The sequence below is a fragment of the Enhydra lutris genome, unplaced genomic scaffold (assembly GCF_002288905.1).
Source record: "Enhydra lutris kenyoni isolate GAN:26980312 unplaced genomic scaffold, ASM228890v2 scaffoldscaffold40, whole genome shotgun sequence".
Classification (NCBI taxonomy): Eukaryota; Metazoa; Chordata; class Mammalia; order Carnivora; family Mustelidae; genus Enhydra; species Enhydra lutris.
The window spans coordinates 17,840,089-17,858,550 of NW_019154124.1; the positions used below are offsets into that span (position 1 = coordinate 17,840,089).

The following is an 18,462-nucleotide window of genomic DNA, read 5'->3' on the forward strand; positions in this document are numbered from 1 at the left end:
CAAGCAAGGGGAGTGGGAGAGGGAGAAGCAAGCTTCCTGCATGACCCTGGGTTCATGACCTGAGCTGAAGGCAGACGCTTAAGGACTGAGCCACCCAGGCGCCCCTGTTCAGTACTTTTGAAAATAACAGTTTCACTGAGATAATTCTGTATCATACAGTTAACCCATTTGAAATGTTTACTGCAGTGGCGTTTAGTATATTGCCCAAGTTGTGTAATCTTCTTCATTAGTAGCAACTCCACATACCCTTCCCAGCCCTAGGCAACCACTAATCTACTTTGTCTCTGTAACTTTGCCTATTTTGGATGTTTCATATTGAAGGAATCATATAATATGTGGTCTTCTGTGTCTGGTTTCTTTTACTTAGCATGTTTTCAAGGCTCATCTGTGTTGTAGCATGTATCAGATATTTCTTTTGCTTACCAAATATTCCATCATACTACATTTTATTTATCCATTCAGGGCGTTTAGGTGGTTTTCTGTGTGTTAGCTATTGTAAGGAATGCTGCTGAGAACATTCATTTGTAAGTTTTTGTGTGGACGTAAGTTTTCCTTTGTCTTGGATTTACACTTACAAGTGGCATTGCTGGAACATATGGTAATTCCATGTTTAACCTTTGAGAAACTGCCAAAATGTTTCAGAAGTGGTAGCAACGTTTTGTATTTTCTTTTGTTTTTTTCCTTTCTTTTTTTTTTTAAAGAAAATTTTTTTTTCTTTACACTCATTTTTATTAAATAAGTCTGGTAGTGGAACTTTTTTAATTTAATGCATAAACATATAAGTCCTTTTATTAGAGAAATTATACATATTGGTGAATATGGTCAGTGGTCACATCTAGGGGTTAATTGTTTAAACAAACAATAATTAGGATAGATTCTATGCTCTCTTCGTTACATTGTGAAGTATCTTGTGTAGTCATATTCTATTGTTGGAATGACAGCTTATACAAACTTCAAGAAAATTAGAAGATACGTATGAACACCAGGTTCTCCCCCTCCTTCTGCAACAGTCTCAGTGATTTTCTTCATCACCTCAGCATGCCTGCATGGGTGAACTGAACACATGGTGGGAGATGAGGGTGATTTTCAGTGGTCACTGTTTTCTTCACATATCTTGACTGATGTCTTCATACATGTGTTCAACTGTTAAAGGCTGCCTTTGCTCATCATAGCTGAACAACCATAATCATGTTGTCTTGTAATATTTATCATAAGTGATATAAAGGGCATAAGTGATATAAAGGTCATAAGTTCTTGTTTGCAAAATAGCATCTTCACCTCCAGCATCAGTTTTAGTTTTACAAGCTTCTCCTGTTTCTCTTGTGTCTAGGGTAGCCTCATCTGTTTCCAACAATCCACTTTCTTCATATTCTTCCATATCTGCAGGTTCTCCTTCATCATCTTCTTCCTCCTCCTCACATATTGCTGAGCAATCTTGAAATTTTATACTGTCCTTGCTTTCCAATGTAATCTCCTTAAATGCTTCAGTTATTCCTGCAATACCTGTGTTATGATAAGTATCTACCCATCCCCCATCACCATCATCATCTTCAGTGATAGCTTCCAGTTCATCTGAATATTCCATCTGTTTGCACCGCTTGTAGCATCGCACATTTTTGGTAACCAACAATTGTTTGCCTGTTGGTAGGTATGCCTTCACTTTCAGTTCTTCCCCTGTAGCCATTGCCATGTTGGACAGTGGTGGACTAAGTGATCTCCATCTGCTACAAACTCTTCTGGGGTGATAACACCTGTTTCTTTAAACTTTGATTCCTTGAGGACTGGGGTCAGATACTCAGCCACTTCCAGTGCTTTTCCCTTCACCGTGTTAATCACATTCTGCATCCTGGGGCCAGAGAAGCGGCCGGCCCTGCGACAGGTCAGGAAGGGCAGCTGGAGAAGGGACCAGGAGTAAGAAAAAAGCCCCGCTGCCGCCAGTGCTCATCGGCACTGGCACCCGAGGGGACGGGACAAGACGGGATGTGACGGGACGGACCGGACGAGGGGCTATTTTTAAGTAATCTCTGTACCCAATGTGGGGCTTGAATTTATAACCCTGAGATCAAGAGTCACATGTTCTACTGAATGAGCCAGCCGGGTGGCCCAATATTGTGTCTTTTCATCAACATTTTGTGAGGGTTTTGCTTTCTCTTTATCCTCTCAGACACTTGTTATTAGATAGTCTAGTCAGTTTGAAGTACCTCCTGGTTTTGTTTTGAATTTCTTTCATGACTATTGATACTGAGTATCTTTCTATGTGCGTATTTTTATTTTTTCTTTAGAGACATGTGTTCACGTCTGTGCTCATTTTTTTTTTTTTTTTTTTTAATTTAACACGGGGCTTATGACCCTGAGATCAAGACGTGAGCTGAGATCAAGAGTTGGATACTTAACCAGTTGAGCCACCCAGGTGCTCTAAATCTGCTCATTTTTGTATTGGGAAACTTGTTTTATTACTGAGTTCTTTATATTGTAGCACTCTGTTTTTAATTTATGTATTTTTATTTTTTAGAAGATTTTATTTATTTATTTGACAGAGATCACAAGTAGGCGGAGAGGCAGGCAGAGAGAGAGGGGAAAGCAGACTCTCTGCTGAGCAGAGTGCCTGATGCGGGGCTTGAGTACAGGATCCTGGGATCATGACCTGAGCCAAAGGCAGAGGCTTTAACCACACTGAGCCACCCAGGCGCCCCGAGTTTTTAAAGATTTTATTTATTTATTTGAGAGAGAGAGAATGAACAGGGGGAAGGAGCAGAGGCAGAGGGAGAAGCAGACTCCCTGCTAAGCAGGGAGCCTGATGCAGGGCTCGATCCCAGGACTCTGAGGTCATGACTTGAGCCAAAGGCAGACACATAATGGACTAAACCACCCAGGTCCCCCAGTAGCACTCTGTTTTTAAAGATTAGTATATTGAAAAAAATCTTTCTGTATGATTACCTAGCGTTCTCTTCTTTTTTTTTTTTTTAATGGCCTCACTAGATTGTGGTGTACATGTTGAATCCTACTCCTACTTCTTTTTCCACCTTCCCTCCCTGCCAAGGGCCCATCTGCTTCACATGCTAATAAGAGCAGGAAAACAGTGTATATAGTAGGCTGTCTAGATTGTCTTAAGCCCTATAGGTAGAAGATCTGGATAGTTAGCATCATCTTTGCCCTGTTTTGGGGTTCCTGATTTCTGGGATTTCCTTTCAACCAGCAATGCTTAATGATTCAGTTAGTTAATTCCGTTACTTACTCTGAGTTCAGAAGTACCCAAAAGCTATTTCAGTGTGTAGGCTGAAGTTACCTTTTTTATTTTTATTAAAAATTTCTTTTGATTTGAGTGTGGTTGACACACAGTATATTAGTTTCAGGTGTACAACATAGTGATTCAACAAGTTTGTTCATTGTGCTGTGCTCACCACAAGTAGAGCTACCATTTTTCACTATATGATGCTATTATAGTACCATTGACTATTCCTTATGCTGTGCTTTTTATTCCCGTGATTTATTCATTCCATAACTGGAACCCTGTATCTCCCAATCTCCTCCTATTTTGTCTGTCTTCCTACTCCCTCCCCTATGGAAGCCATCAGTTTGTTCTCTGTATTTATAGGTCGATTATTCTCTTCATTTGTATATTTATTTGCTTTCTTAAGTTTCCATATATGAGGGAAATCATATGGTATTTGTCTCTCTCAGTTTGACTTACCTCACTTAACATAATACCTTCTAGGTCCATCCAGTTCACAAACAGCCCAATTACAACTTTTTTAATGGCTTTGTAATATCCCATTGTGTATATATACCACATTTTCCTTATCCATTCATGTACTGATGGACACTTAGGTTTCTTCCATATCTTGGCTCTTGTAAATAATGCTGCAGTAAATTTTGGGGTGGTACATATATCTTTGGAATCCGTCTTTTCATTTTCTTTGTGTAAATACTTAGTACTAGAATTTATTGTATCATATGTATTTTTATTTGTGATTTTTGGAAAAACATCCCTACTATTTTCCACAGTGGCTACATCAATTTACATTCCCACCATTAGTGGACAAGTGTTCCTTTTTCTCTGTATCCTCATTAACACTTGCTATTTCTTGGGTTTTGTTTTTGTTTTTATATTTAGCCATTCTGGTTGTGATATCTTGTAGTTTTGATTTGCATTTCCCTGATGATTAGTTATGTTGAGCATCTTTTCATATCTATTATCCATCCGTATATCTTCTTTGGAAGACCCTTTTTTTTGTTTTTGTTGTTGTTGTTTGTTTGTTTTTAAATAGGTTCCATGTCCAGCATGGAGCCCAGTACAGGGCTTGAACTCATGACTCTGAAATCAAGACCTGAGATCAGGATTCAGACATTTAACTAACTGAGCCACCCAGGAGCCCCATCTGTGCCCATTTTTTAATTAGATTGTTTTGTTTTTTGGTGTTGAATTGTATAAGTTCTTTATATATTTTGGATACAAACCCCTTATCAGATGTATCATTTGCAAATATTTTCTCTGAATTGGTAGGTTGCCTTTTCATTTTGTGGATGGTTTCCTTCGCTGTCAGTCCCAATAGTTTATTTTTGCTTCTGTTTCCCTTGCCTCTGGAGACATATCTAGAAAAATGTTGCTACAGCTGATGTCAGAGAAATTATTGCCTGTGTTTTTTTCTAGGATTTTTATGGTTTGGTCTCATGTTTAGCTCTCTAATCCATTTTGAGTTTATATTTCGTATATAGAGTTAGAAAGTGGTCCAATTTCAGTCTTTGGTAGCTGTCTAGTTTTCCAAGCACCATTTATTGAAGAGACACGTCTTTTACACATTGTATATTCTTCAGAGTTTTTTTGTGGTTCCATACAAATTTTAGTATTATTTGGTGTAGTTTTGTGATAAATGCTGTTGGTATTTTGATAGCGATTTGAAGGTAACTCTTTTATGTAGAAGTCATTTTCTTCTTCTTTGTGACATTGTTTTTAGAATAGCTCCCTCCCTAACACTTTGCCCAAGGTGGAACTAGCCAGACCTCATGTGTACCCAGTTCTAAAATTCTTTTATATGTGGGTTTGTAATTACACTGCTGTCACCATGGAGTGGACATAAAATTGCTATGGCAGCCATGAGTGAAATATGTACAGTGTAGGATTCGTTAATCATCTGCCTCAAAAATCTCATCGGCCAGGACCACTCTTACTGCTGTGTGTAAGTTTGATTTTTGGATTAAGAGAAATTTGGAAGAGCCACTATATAGTGATCAGTCTTTAAAGAGAGAACATATTTCTAACTAATATGGAGGTTTTAGCTGTGCTGTTTTGGACTATATCTTAAGTGTATTTTTTGTTTAAGAAACTGAGAAAAATATTTCTGAAGCAACGGAATTACAAGATGAAAACCTTGGATCACTTAGAACAGCAGAGAGTAAGGAGCAGAGCAAATTGGCTTGTGAACATGGTATTGGAGAGACTGCTATTTCTCAAGAAGCAAATCTAACTGAAAGGTAAAAAGAGAAATTCTGGTATTTGGTATAAATTCTGTTTCAACTATAGTCATTAGCTGTAGCTATAGCTGTTTGATTGGAAAAGGAGGGTTCTGTTGCATTAAATATATTTTAGAAACTTGAACACCATTAAATCTTCGACTCACAACTCTAAACATTACTCTGTAGTTGTCCACTTGGTTTCAGTACAGAACTTTAATACATACTCTGAAATTCAAATATGTACTAATCTCTTTTTCAGAAATGATGATCAGGAAGAGGAATCTCAAAAGGTTCAGATATCATCAGTTGCTCCAGTTTCCTTTGAGACAAGACCCCATATACTTGGTTCAGATGTGGTTCTCCCTGAGAGTTCTGTCGAAGAGCCCCAGGGAAAGGACTCTAAAGGAGACAATGTGCTTGCTCTTCATATGTCAGAGGTAAAAGAAAATAAAATATAACATGGGGTGGCTGGGTGTTTATTCCCCATTAAAAAAAAATAAGGTATAATTTACATACAATAAACTTCACCTTCTTAAGTGTGTACTTGTACAAGTTGTGACAAACATATAGTCATGTAAACAACACATGAGCAGTTCCATCATCCCCCAGATTCCCCAGGGCCCTTTTTTATACACCCACCCCCCTTTAGCACCCTGGCTACTTGGTGATCCCTTATCTGTTTTCTTTCCTTACAGTTTTTCCTTTGCAAGAATGTATTGTGATAGAATTTTTTATTGAGTGTGTTTTTAGTCTTTTGAGCACAGATAAAACAGCCAATACGTAGCTTTGCTGTGAAAGTTTTGAAAAAGGGTTTTGTACAGTGTTTACCTCTTGCTTGTGGGCCACTGAATCTGAGAACTGCTTTCACATTGCAGGTATTTTTTTGAGGTGTTATTACTACATGTTCGGTACCGCGTAAGGTACTGGAGGGACAGAGTTGTGAGAAATTGTTGAGGATAAGAATGGTTAAACTCTGGTAGGTGCTGTGAAAGCAAGTTGCACAAGACACTAAAAGGGTGGTCCTCAACCCAGTCCAGTAAAATCAGTCTCCGGAAATAGGGTTTAGACATTTGCTTTCTGTTGCTGTTGTTAAAATTCCTCAGGTTATTCTGATGTGTAGCCAGGACTGAAAAAGCCCTTGATCTAGAAGAACAGATATGAATTAGCCAGTTGAAGGGAGAAGAACATGTGTTAAGAATAAGTATGAAACAGCATTTCATGTTCAGGGATAAGTAGTTATGAGTAGGATATAAATGAAGAAGTAGTTTAAGATGAGTGAGGTAGGCAACCTGAGAGCGGATCATAAAAGGGGTTTTTATGACTTGCAAGAATTTGGAGTATATCCAAATGTATGGGACTTTCCCTAACCCCCAACTTGTTTTACTTTTTATTTTGAAATAATTTCAAACTCATTGAAGAGTTGTAAAGATCTTAAATAGAATTCTCATATAACTTTTACTTAGATTAATTAATCATTAACATTTTGCTTATTTGCCTTTTCTGTCATGCTCTCCATCTCTGTAGATAGATACTTTCAAGAAACTGAGCCATTTGAGAGCAGACATGAGCCTTCATTCATACATATTCCAGCTTATATTCGATACCAACAAGGATGTTTTTAATAGAGAAATGATGATACTGTTGTCACAGTCAGTATTACCATATTATCTAATACTGATTTTAAAATTATATGTAATACATAGTTTCAACCAGGGCTCTCATACTGCGTTTAGTTGTCATTCTCTTTACTCTCTTTTCATCTAGAGTAGGTCCCCTGCACTCTTCCCTCTTTTGTGAGCTTGACATTGCAAGCTAATTCATAATCTGGTTTTTGTGCTTTGTTCCTCATTTTAGATACAGATTGAACTACTTAGGTGTTGTTGTGTTCTTCCTTTTGTATCCCCTCAGCAGGCATGTGCTGTCAGCTTGTTTCATTGTTGGTGATGTGGACTAATTACTTGGCTAGCATGGTGCCTGCTAGATTTCTACATTAAACAGCATCTTTTGTACATTGTGTTAGCAATTTAAGACCCAGACACCTTCTCCCCAGTAGTTTTAGTATCCATTGGTGATGCTTGCCTGAATCGATTACTGACATTGTTGGTTACAAAAGGAGAGTTTGAAAATTTTAAGCAGTAAAGAATTACAGTAAGAATTGCATTTTAGAGAATACAGTGTTGGCAGTTTTCTGGAGAACAGATTGGAAGGAGCTGTGCTGGTGGCGAGGAGACAGGCAGTTTGCTTCCATTCAGATAGGACAAGAGCTGCTGTAATGGGGATAGAGGAAAGGTTGAGGGGTTTGAATCTCCCTTTCCTGTTACTTTAAAAATAATTTTATAAAGTTCATGTATTTAACAATTTAGTCTGAATTCCTTTGTACATATATATTTAAATAATCAAAAGTTATTTGTATAACTAAAAGTTTCAGAACATTTGAAAAATTGTATATGGTTAAAAAGTTGAGTTTTGAAGCAGTAACTCTTACTATATCCAATTGTCTGGAAAACTTTTTAAAACTAGAATTAGGGGTGCTTTGGTGGTTCAGTTGTCGGCCTTGGGCTTAGGTCATGATCCCAGGGTCTTGGGAACAAGCCCTTCATTGGGCATCCTGCTCAGTGAGAAACCTGTTCTCTCTCCCACTACCCCTGCTTTCGTTCCCTTTCTCACTATCTGTCTCTCTCTGTCAAATGAATAAAATCTTAATAAATAAATAAATAAATAAAAATTTGGTCAACTTCATTCTTGTATTTTAACTTTTTAAATTTTTTTAGGATACACTAACTAGTATGCCAGAAGTCCAACAAGAGAATGTAATCAGTTCTCAAGACTTAACAGGTATGATAATCTTCGATAAAGTATCACCAAACCTAATAGTACAGCTTTTATTCCTCTACCCCATTTGACTATGGAAAAACAAAATAGTTTTTTAGTCTATGACAGTCTTAAATTAAAAACAAACGAAAAACTTGAAGTATTTTGTGTATAAGTGTTATTATTCCGAATTAAAAATCTTCTCTATAGTGAACTTTTTATCCTTTATGAAATTACTTTTTATTTTTGTGGGTATAATTTGCTTTTTATTCATGGGATAAGTTATAGTGAGACTTTTTAGAAATGTAATAAATTAATAAATTAATGATTTTCATAGTTCAGCTTTTCATGATTAACTTTCAAACTTTGATAGTGAATCTAGTTGCTAATGTACATCAAGATGGTGAGGATGAACAAGCATTCATTTTAACTCTGGTGGAAATCCCAACCAATGCTGTAGAAGAATTTAGTGATACCAGTGCACAGTTAATGCCAAACCCTTTACTGCCAGCACCCATATTGATCAAATCCGTGAATACAGAAGAAAGGAGTGACATGAGGTAATGAATAAGCTAAACTATTTATTTTTTACTTTTTATTTAAATTCCAGTTAGTTATCATACAGTGCAGTGTTAGTTTCTGGTATACATTATGGTGATTCAACACTTCCATACATCACCTGGGAACTGAACTCTTTTTGCTAGGAGGAAAGGTGCTTTATGAGTTGAATAGTATTAACTGAGTAAATTGTTCACCAGCATTATTTATAATTATCTCAAAGCTCTTATTTAATAATTATGTGATAAGTTAGAGAAGAAATTGTTGATTTTATACCTGATAGAGCTGCCATTTAAATGTATAATACTTTTGTGTGAAACTTATTTGGTATCCTAAGCATTTTGAAAGCTAAAAAAATTTAGCTGTTCGGATTGTAAAATGTTGTCTATCAAAGGTGTGTGGTTACTTTGTAAGCTTAATATATTTTAAATTCTGAAATAAATACATATTCACAGAAATTGCCAGAAGGATGTTTCTCTGTGTGTGTGTGTGTGTGTGTATTTTTTTTTCAAGTAGGCTTCCATGCCCAATGTGGAGCCCAACGTGGGGTTGGAACTCACAACCCTGAGATCAAGACCTGAGCTGAGATCGAGAGTCAGACACTTAACCAACTGAGCCACCCAGGCGCCCCATTTCTATATATTTTAATACTGCTTTTAAAATTCCTTACTAGAGAATTGTTGTATTTTAACAGTCACTGGTTAAGATGCTTAGTTCTCTGTCAAGTAGCATTAGATGTTAGCCTTTTATATAAGTAAGAGGCATTTTAGATTAAAATTTTAACTTTCTAGATAAGGAAAACACTATTTTTATACCTTGGATTTAATTTAGTATTATGGAATTTAAGTTGTGAGTTTTTGAGTATGAATGGCTCTCAAAACAAACATTTTTGTGACTATGGCTATATATATATATATTAGTTACTTGGAAGTTTTTTTGGCAGTTTTCACTGGAATAGTTCAACCTTTTACCTCATTAAGTAGCTTCTAATTTGCTAATTTCATATGTATGCATTTTCTATACAGTGTGAGTTTTCCAGTAACTTCAGTTGGTCTGAATACCATGTGTTTATCTGATCCTGGAAAAGATGATTCTGAAGAGCCTCCTCCTGCTAATTTGGATCTTATATCTAGGAAGAGATTTCACTGTATGCTTGAAGAAAGTGACCAGGTTCCTCCTCCCAAAAAAAGTTTGCTCACTTCAGGAGATGATTGTCAAAATTATACCTCCGAGGTAAGATAGAATTATCAAGCAAATAAGATGGCCATATTACAACAGATCCATTTCTGTTTCTTTCTTTAGACTCTTTATATAAAGACAGTTCTAATACTTTTCACCATTAATAATCCAGCTAAAACTGGTTTTGGATTCTCATTTTCAGCTGTTCTAGATGAAAATTGATAGACATTAGTCAGGAAGCCCATTCATAGTTCTTTGGTAATGGCTTAAAAAAAAAAAAAGCCAAAATTGTCCTACAGATCTGGATCCCAGCTGTATCCTTTAACAGTTTTGGGACCTGAGTTGGGATTTATTATTTCTGTGAATGAGTTTCCTGTTCTGTAAAATAGTAATAGTAGTATCATCATCAGTATTACCATAACGCATAAAGCTATCCATTGCTTTTAGGAAGAAAACCAGAACCTTAGAGGCCCTCTATTTGTCTGGCCCATTTCTATCTCTGATCTCACGGTGTGCCTCACTCTCTAACCATATTGGCCATCTTTCAGTTTCTAGAAAGCACCATCTTTCTTCACGTCCCAGGGCATTTCTTTTATTACCTTTTTATGAAACATTTTCTTGCCAAACATAGAAACTTCTTTAGCTCAGTCATCACTGTCTTTGGGAAGCCTGAAGATAACTATGTGGATTTGATCACCAGCCACTATGTTAAAGGTTTCTTGGCACCCACTTGTTTATGTTTCCAATACCCATGATAATTTATCTCACTGTGCAGCTACACTGTGGAAGAGTTAATTAATTTATTTATTTTTGGGAAAGTTGATTTAGAATCTCTTTTCTCAAAGGGATAGTTGAAGACCAGTAGTCCTTATGTGAGGGCAGACAACAGAGGCAGTGGATTCTTGTATATCTGATGGGTGGAAGATGGTATCACAGAATTTTTTTTTTTTTACTAACATATAATGTATTATTTGCCCTAGGGGTACAGGTCTATGAACCATCATCACAGCATTCACCATAGCACATACCCTCCCCAATGTCCATAACCCAACCACCCTGAATGGTTTTAATTTCTCTTATGACAAGTAAGGTTAAATATCTTTCATATACTTAGAAGCCTTTTGTATTCCTTTCTCTGTGAAATGACTTTGTATTCTTTTTTTTTTTTAATTTTTTTTTTTTTAAAGATTTTATTTATTTATTTGACAGACAGATCACAAGTAGGCAGAGAGGCAGGCGGAGAGAGAGAGGAAGGGAAGCAGGCTCCCTGCTGAGCAGGGAGCCTGATGCGGGGCTCGATCCCAGGACCCTGAGATCATGACCTGAGCCGAAGGCAGAGGCCCAACCCACTGAGCCACCCAGACGCCACTGACTTTGTATTCTTTAGTCATTTTTCTGGTTGTGTTGTTGATCTTTTTCCTAGAGATTTGGAGGAACTCTGTGTTGTGTATGTCTTTGAAGGAGTTGCATATATTTTTTCCTACTTTTTGTCTTTTGACTCTTTTTGTGTGTGTTCTTTTTTTTTTTGCAGACTTCTTTTTGGTTGGTTTTTTGGGTATGGGGTAAGATTTTATTTTTAAATAATCTCTATGCCCAATGCGGGGCTTAAATTTACAGCTCCAAGATCAGGAGTCACATGCTCTATACACTGAGCCAGCCAGGTGCCCCGGATTTTTTTAATACGAAAATTTTTAAGAACTTAAAAACGTAAGGAAGTATAATGTATCAGTCACCCAGTTTCATCAGTTTATCAGCATTCCTTTCAAACATTGTGGTTTTTAAAAAAATTTTTATTTATTTATTGTAAGATTTTACTTATTTGACAGAGAGAGGAAGAGCATCACACAAGCAGGGGGAGTTGCAGGTGAGGCAGAGCGAGAAATAGGCTCCCCACTGAGCAGGGAGCCCAGTGTGGGGCTCAATCCTAGGACTCTGGGATCGTGACCTGAGCCAAAGGCACATACTTAGCGACTGAGCCACCCAGACCCCTCTTTGATCTTATTTGTGATTTTTACTTTTTAAACTTAAAACATTCTGACAATAAAAAAATGCTTATTAAATGTTGAAGTTACAGTTGTAAATTCTAGAATGCACACATACTGCAGTCACAGAGACATGCAAACATTTTTTTATGTAATCCATTTATCAGTCTTTTTATGTATGGCTTCTGGGGATTGTGTTACACATTGAAAGTCTTCCTTGAGATTTAGTATAAATTCTTAGAGATAACATTAATGATTTGCTTAGAATTTATTTTGGTGTTAGAAGAGTGGAACCAATTTCATGTTTTCCAGGTGCCTACTTAGTTGTACCAACACCATTTGTTGAATAATTCATTTTTTCTCCACTGATTTAAAATTCCACTTATTGGATATGAAGTCCCATACGTATTTGAGTGTACTCTTGAATTTTCTTCCACTTTGAGACTCACCTGTTTGTTCTAGGGCAACAGTGTCCCACTGTTTTAAATTACTGTAGTTTTTAAATGCTTTGCTATCTTAAATGGAAAGTTTCTCTCTCCCCTGCACATTATTTTATTTTTTTCAAGTTTTTCCTAGCTGGGTATATGTCCTAAAGTTGATGTTAATTTTAGAATTTACTTGTTTAGAGCTTAAAAAAAAAGAAACTATTGATACTTAAATTAGGATCATGTTAACTTGACCAGTTAACATAGGGAAAGTTGGTGTCAGAATTTTTGTTATGTTGGATTTTTTTTTTTTTTAATTCAAAAACATAGTATGTCTTTCCACTTGTTTAGTTACTCTTTTATGTCTCAGTGGTATTTTCAGTTCTTCATTTAAATTTTGGTCCGTTTCTTATTAGGTCATCCCCTAAGAATTTTATCTTTTTTGTTGTCATTATCATTGACAACAAAACAGTAGAGAGCTTACTGAATTCCCCTTACCACCTACAGTAATTTTTCACTTGATTCTGTTGGGTTTTCTAATTCATCTCATATACTTTGTATACACTTAATTTCTTTCTCTTTTCTATATAGGCTAATAAAACTCAAAAAATACCAGAAAACAGTCCTGATAGTAGACATCTTTTTCTTATTCCTGATTTAAATGAGAATATTTCCAGTGTTTATGAAGTGGAATGCTGGTTTTGAATTGCAGTAATTATAGTTTATGGTGTTAAGAAAATGTCTTTTTTTAAAGTATGAATAATATTGGATACTTTCCCCATAAACATACAGATGGGGGTATTATTTTTCTCCTCAGTTCAGTTGATTTATACTAAATTTCACATACTGAAACATCTTTGCATTCCTGAGACAAACTCTGCTTGATTATGATGTGTTAGTCTTTTGATATGTTGCTGAATTATGCTTGTACTATTATATTTGATATTTTTGTACTGGTTATAATCAGAATTTGAATTAATATTAACACTGGTTTACTAAAAGCATTGGAAAACTTCTCTTTTACTGTGCTCTGGAACAGATTTAGTAACAGTAGCAATGTCTTTTTCATAAATGTTGGTAGCATTTCCATAAGACATCTTTTTACCCCAGAGGTTTCTGGGAGATACATGCTTACTTTATTTAAAAAAAAAAAAAGAAAGAAAGAAAGAAAGAAAGAAAGAAGTTTTACTTGATAAATTTTTTTTTCTTAATTTTCTTAAAACAGGTGTGTTCAAAGGAAATGATAAATGCTTCTGAGGAAACAGGTGAGTGAAATAAATTTTAATGTGATTACAATTGGCTATTTTTGATGCATCTGTTCAAATTTGGAATTGAAGAAGAGATCTTGCTCACTTTCTCTAAGAATCTTGCTTTGATTCTTATGTTTTTCTCCCCAGCTGAGATCTTGGATTTGGCACTTTCATAGCCATACCAAGCTACTTTAATCCTGTAATTAATAGAAAACCATGTGGCTACAGGATGTCCTGTAAAAGCTGAACAATTATATTTTAGGAATTAGAAAGCTGAGCATAAGAGAGTTTTTATAGTTCCTTTGGTTTACTACCCAGGGATTAGCAGGTGATAACTCTTATTTTGTTAGTTGAAGATAGATTTATGGAGAAAGATTTTCTAGGTCAAAATATGTTTGTATCTGAATGAAAAAATTCTAACCATACTTTTTTTTTTTTTTTACCAGCAACAAAGTTCTTAATAGTCCAGATGACTTACATATTAATTTATAATTTAGTTTATTCTTATTAGAGTAAGTTAATGGTAGAATGTCATGATTTGTTTCCTTCAAATATTACATTTCAGTTGTATATACAGATTTCAATATGTGTTCTCTGTGTTTATCATTTGTCTTCATTTTTGAAGGGGAGTCTTACAAGGAACAAGGTATCTTTCCTACCTCAGGAAGCACACATATAACTCCAGAACCTCAGAAAGAGCAACTTGAACCAGCTTTTCAGAGTATAGGATCTGGGTCTCTTGATAAAATAACAGATACACATATAGAAAAAAGTACATCTCAGTTACCTCAGGATGAGAGGATTGTGTCTGCCAAGGAGGAGGGAACTTGTGCTGCTTCGAAGTCTGAACAAATGAATAGCATTGCATCATCTTCAAAAACCCCATTATCCAGGTACCATGAGATGCTCTTTAACAGAGATTCTCTCCATTTCTCTTTCTCAAAGGGTAAATGTGACCTGTATGCAACAGATATGATATATATGTAAAGACTAAGTTCACTACTAAGGATGCTGTTTTATAAACATATCTCTCTGTCAGTAATGTAAAGGGAAGGAGTTTTATCAAAGGAAATTCGGTAGTCAGCATTTTGTAGGACTCTTCAGATAAATACTACATTCCATATAACAGGAGCTTAACTTTAAATGCTGAAATTAACTTTTTAGGTAGAAAATCTGCATTGGCACCTGCTGGTATGATGGTATACCAGCCACTGGTATGTAATGATCAAAATAATACAGATATTTAGTAGATATGCTGATACCACTAATGTGGTATCACATGTGCCATTTTAGCATTCATGGAAAGAAGTTGGTATTAGGAATCTCTCTTCTTGCATATTCTTGAATATCTTTACATTTGCATTTCTAGACCTGGCAGAAGACCCCTGGGATTTTTGTCTTTAATATGTTCAAAGAATAGTTTGGAGTCTGATGAACCTACTCAGGTTTATAATAAGAAACGTCTAAAACCTCTTATACCTGTATCAAGAAAGAATTTGAAAAGATCAAATCCGCTCAGTGAAAGCCAGAAAAAAATCCAAGAGTCCTCTGATCAGCCTCCATCTCCAAGTGTTGTTGATACTCAATCTGAGAATACTGGCAGTTCAGCAACTCAGGTATGTGATAACTGTTATATTTTATTGTTTGTATAGAATGTGTTAGAGGGGCACCTGGGTGGCTCAGTGGGTTAAAGCCTCTGCCTTCGGCTCGGGTCATGATTCCAGGGTCCTGGGATCGAGCCCCGCATCAGGCTCTCTGCTCAACGGGGAGCCTGCTTCCTCCTCTCTCTCTCTGCCTGCCTCTCTGCCTATTTGTGATCTCTGTCTGTCAAATAAACAAATAAAATCTTAAAAAAAAAAAAAAAAAGAATGGGTTAGAAATCAGACTCAACTAGGAAAAACATGGCAATTGCTATTTTCATTTGGCTATTAGAAATTGTTTCAGAGCATCTCTTGTCTGTCTTCTCCCCATCATACCTCACTATAAGAAAGGAAGATAAGGTATTGAATTAGGAAGTTACAACTCCTTTAGTACAGAGGCATTTAAGCCAGCCGTACATGGACACTTTAATTGTCATTCCTTTAACGCAGAGAACTTTTTGATCTGTGGAAGCAAAACAGAATGGTGCTGGTGTTTTATTTGTTTTGGGGGAAATGTCCTGAAATCCATAAGAATTCAAGGAATAGTAAAATTAGAATTTATTTGCATGTTTCATTTCTCTACATGCTATAGATGTTCATATGGCAAGTCCTGGGATGGAAACATATATGAACTTACATCAGAAACTTTGGAAGAGTATTGGGATTGGTTACTTGGGATTTCAACACAGAAAAGGCTGGTGACCTATTAGATAGCATGAGTCTCAAAAGGAGTACTTTTGCAAAGACTGTCTTTAACATGTTTAAAAATATTTTATATTTCCTAGAATTATTTTCTGGGATCAGTATGTTATGAATCTTTATTGTAGCCAAATGACTGTGGAGAACAGTTGTTAAAATTATCAGCAGTGTGGGGCGCCTGGGTGGCTCAGTGGGTTAAGCCGCTGCCTTCCGCTCAGGTCATGATCTCAGAGTCCTAGGATCGAGCCCCACATCGGGCTCTCTGCTCAGCAGGGAGCCTGCTTCCTCCTCTCTCTCTGCCTGCTTGTGATCTCTCTGTCAAATAAATAAATACAAATCTTTAAAAAAAAAAAATTATCAGCAGTGTAACTGTGCCAGTTAAGGTCGTAGACTTGCCAGCGTTAGATATTAATGCTTGAAAATAAATTTTTTTCTTATTTAATATGACAGTAGAGGGTAGAAATGTAATTTCATCTGTTTAATTAGCATTTCTTTTATTATTAGTGAGGCATGCTCCCTGCTGAGCAGAGAGTCAGAGAAGCAGGCAGAGAGAGGAGGAAGCAGGCTCCCCGCTGAGCAGAGAGCCCGATGTGGGGCTCGATCCCAGGACCCTGGGATCATGACCTGAGCCGAAGGCAGAGGCCTCAACCCCCTGAACCACCCAGGCGCCCCATGCCCTCATTATTTTTAGTGACTAGATCATATCCCACTGTTTTGATGTACCATAGAGTAATAGTGGTCTCACACTGGTAGGCATTTAGGTTATTCCTAATGGATTTGCTGCTTCAAATAATATGGTAATAGCTAACTTATAAATGAGTGATTTTACACATTTATCTATAGGTTGAATTCCTAGAAATAGAATTGTTGGATCAAAAGGGGGTTATTCTTTTGATAGAGATTGCTTGAGTGTCTTCCATACGGAATGTATTAGTTTCTGTTCTTAGCAGCAGTGTAGGAGACTAGGTTCTTTTTCCTCACACTAGCATGTCATCATTTTTTTTCACTTTTGGAATTCTTTGTAGATTTAATGAGCATATGAGTGAGGTTGAGCACTTCTTCATGTATTTAAATCATGTATGCTTTCTCCGTGAACCATCTAATCATATGTTTGATTTTTTAAAAAGATTTTATTTATTTATTTATTTAATTGGCACACAGAGTGAGCGAGCACAAGCAGGGGGAGCAGCAGAGGGAGAGGGAGAAGCAGGCTCCCCACTGAGCAGGGAGCCTGATGAGGGGCTCAATCCCAGGACCCTGGGATCATGATGCGCCGAAGGCAGATGCTTAACCGACTAAGCCATCCAGGCACTCCATGTTTGATTTTTTTAAAAATTGCATCATTAGTATTTTTCATGTTGATTTGTAGAAGCTCTTCTATTAACGAAAACCCTTTGTGATAAAGGTTATATGTATATATTTGTTAATTTTTTTTTAACCTATATGTTGTTTGTTTTTTGATTTTGTGTACATTTAAAAAATTTTTTCATAGGTGAATTTTTTTTAAAATTTTTATTTATTTAACACACGGACAGAGATCACAAGTAGGCAGAGAGGCAGGCAGAGAGAGAGGAGGAAGCAGGCTCCCTGCTGAGCAGAGAGCCTGATGCGGGGCTCGATTCCAGGACCCTGAGATCATGACCTGAGCCGAAGGCAGAGGCTTTAACCCACTGAGCCACTCAGGTGTCCCTACATAGGTGAATTTATCAATCTTTTCTTTTATGACTTCTGCATTTCAAGTCATTTAAAAAGAAACTCCCTCTCCCCCAGTCCAGGATTATTAAAGTGTTTTCCCATGATATTTTAGAGTAGATTGTTTTTTAAGATTTTATTTATTTATTTGAGGGAGCATGAGCAGGAGGTGGCGGGAGTGGGGGAGTGGGGAGGGGAGGCTGCGCAGCAGGGGCCTGACTTGGGGCTCAGTCTCAGGATCCTGAGATCATCGCCTGAGCTAAAGGCAGATGCTTAACAGATTGACCCACCCAGGCGTCCCTAGAATAGATTTTTAAAAAAATATTTTCACATTTAAATCATTTGATTTATCTTGAATTTATTTTGGTTTGACTTCTTTTTTTTCTAATATGGTTATATAGTTGTCCAACATCATTTATTAAATAATCCAACTTTTCTCATACTAAATTTGCAGTATATGTGTTGGGGATATTTCTAGTCGTCTTTTTCGTTGATATATAAGTCTGTTCCAATGACAATACCATGTTGTCTTAATTTTTTATAAGTTCCTAAGTATGCTAAGTTTTGATAGGATTGCTTTAATTTGTAGTTGCCTTGGAGTACTGTTCTGTTTTGTGGGTCTGTATTCTTATGCAGGTTATCAAAATGTTTCATTATAGATTTGATGTTATGCTTTTCTGTATTAAAATTTTTTTCATGGAAATTACGGTAAAATAATGGATCATATGTACACTGTAATTAATCTAATCATGCCCACTGTTGTGTTTGTTGA

General features: G+C 36.4%; 1 protein-coding gene and 1 pseudogene across 1 annotated transcript in view; one reads left to right on the forward strand and one right to left on the reverse strand.

Moving 5' to 3' along the window:
• LOC111155253 (B double prime 1, subunit of RNA polymerase III transcription initiation factor IIIB) overlaps positions 1 to 18,462 on the forward strand; it is a 92,606-nt gene that overhangs the window by 71,203 nt on the left and 2,941 nt on the right. Inside the window, exons 31-38 of the mRNA XM_022515359.1 lie at positions 5,322 to 5,472; positions 5,714 to 5,891; positions 8,226 to 8,289; positions 8,639 to 8,825; positions 9,849 to 10,056; positions 13,635 to 13,674; positions 14,285 to 14,552; positions 15,029 to 15,275. Coding sequence (XP_022371067.1) covers positions 5,322 to 5,472; positions 5,714 to 5,891; positions 8,226 to 8,289; positions 8,639 to 8,825; positions 9,849 to 10,056; positions 13,635 to 13,674; positions 14,285 to 14,552; positions 15,029 to 15,275 — 1,343 coding nt within the window. The remainder of the gene's footprint in view (positions 1 to 5,321; positions 5,473 to 5,713; positions 5,892 to 8,225; positions 8,290 to 8,638; positions 8,826 to 9,848; positions 10,057 to 13,634; positions 13,675 to 14,284; positions 14,553 to 15,028; positions 15,276 to 18,462) is intronic.
• On the reverse strand, positions 892 to 1,917 carry LOC111155268 (annotated as a pseudogene).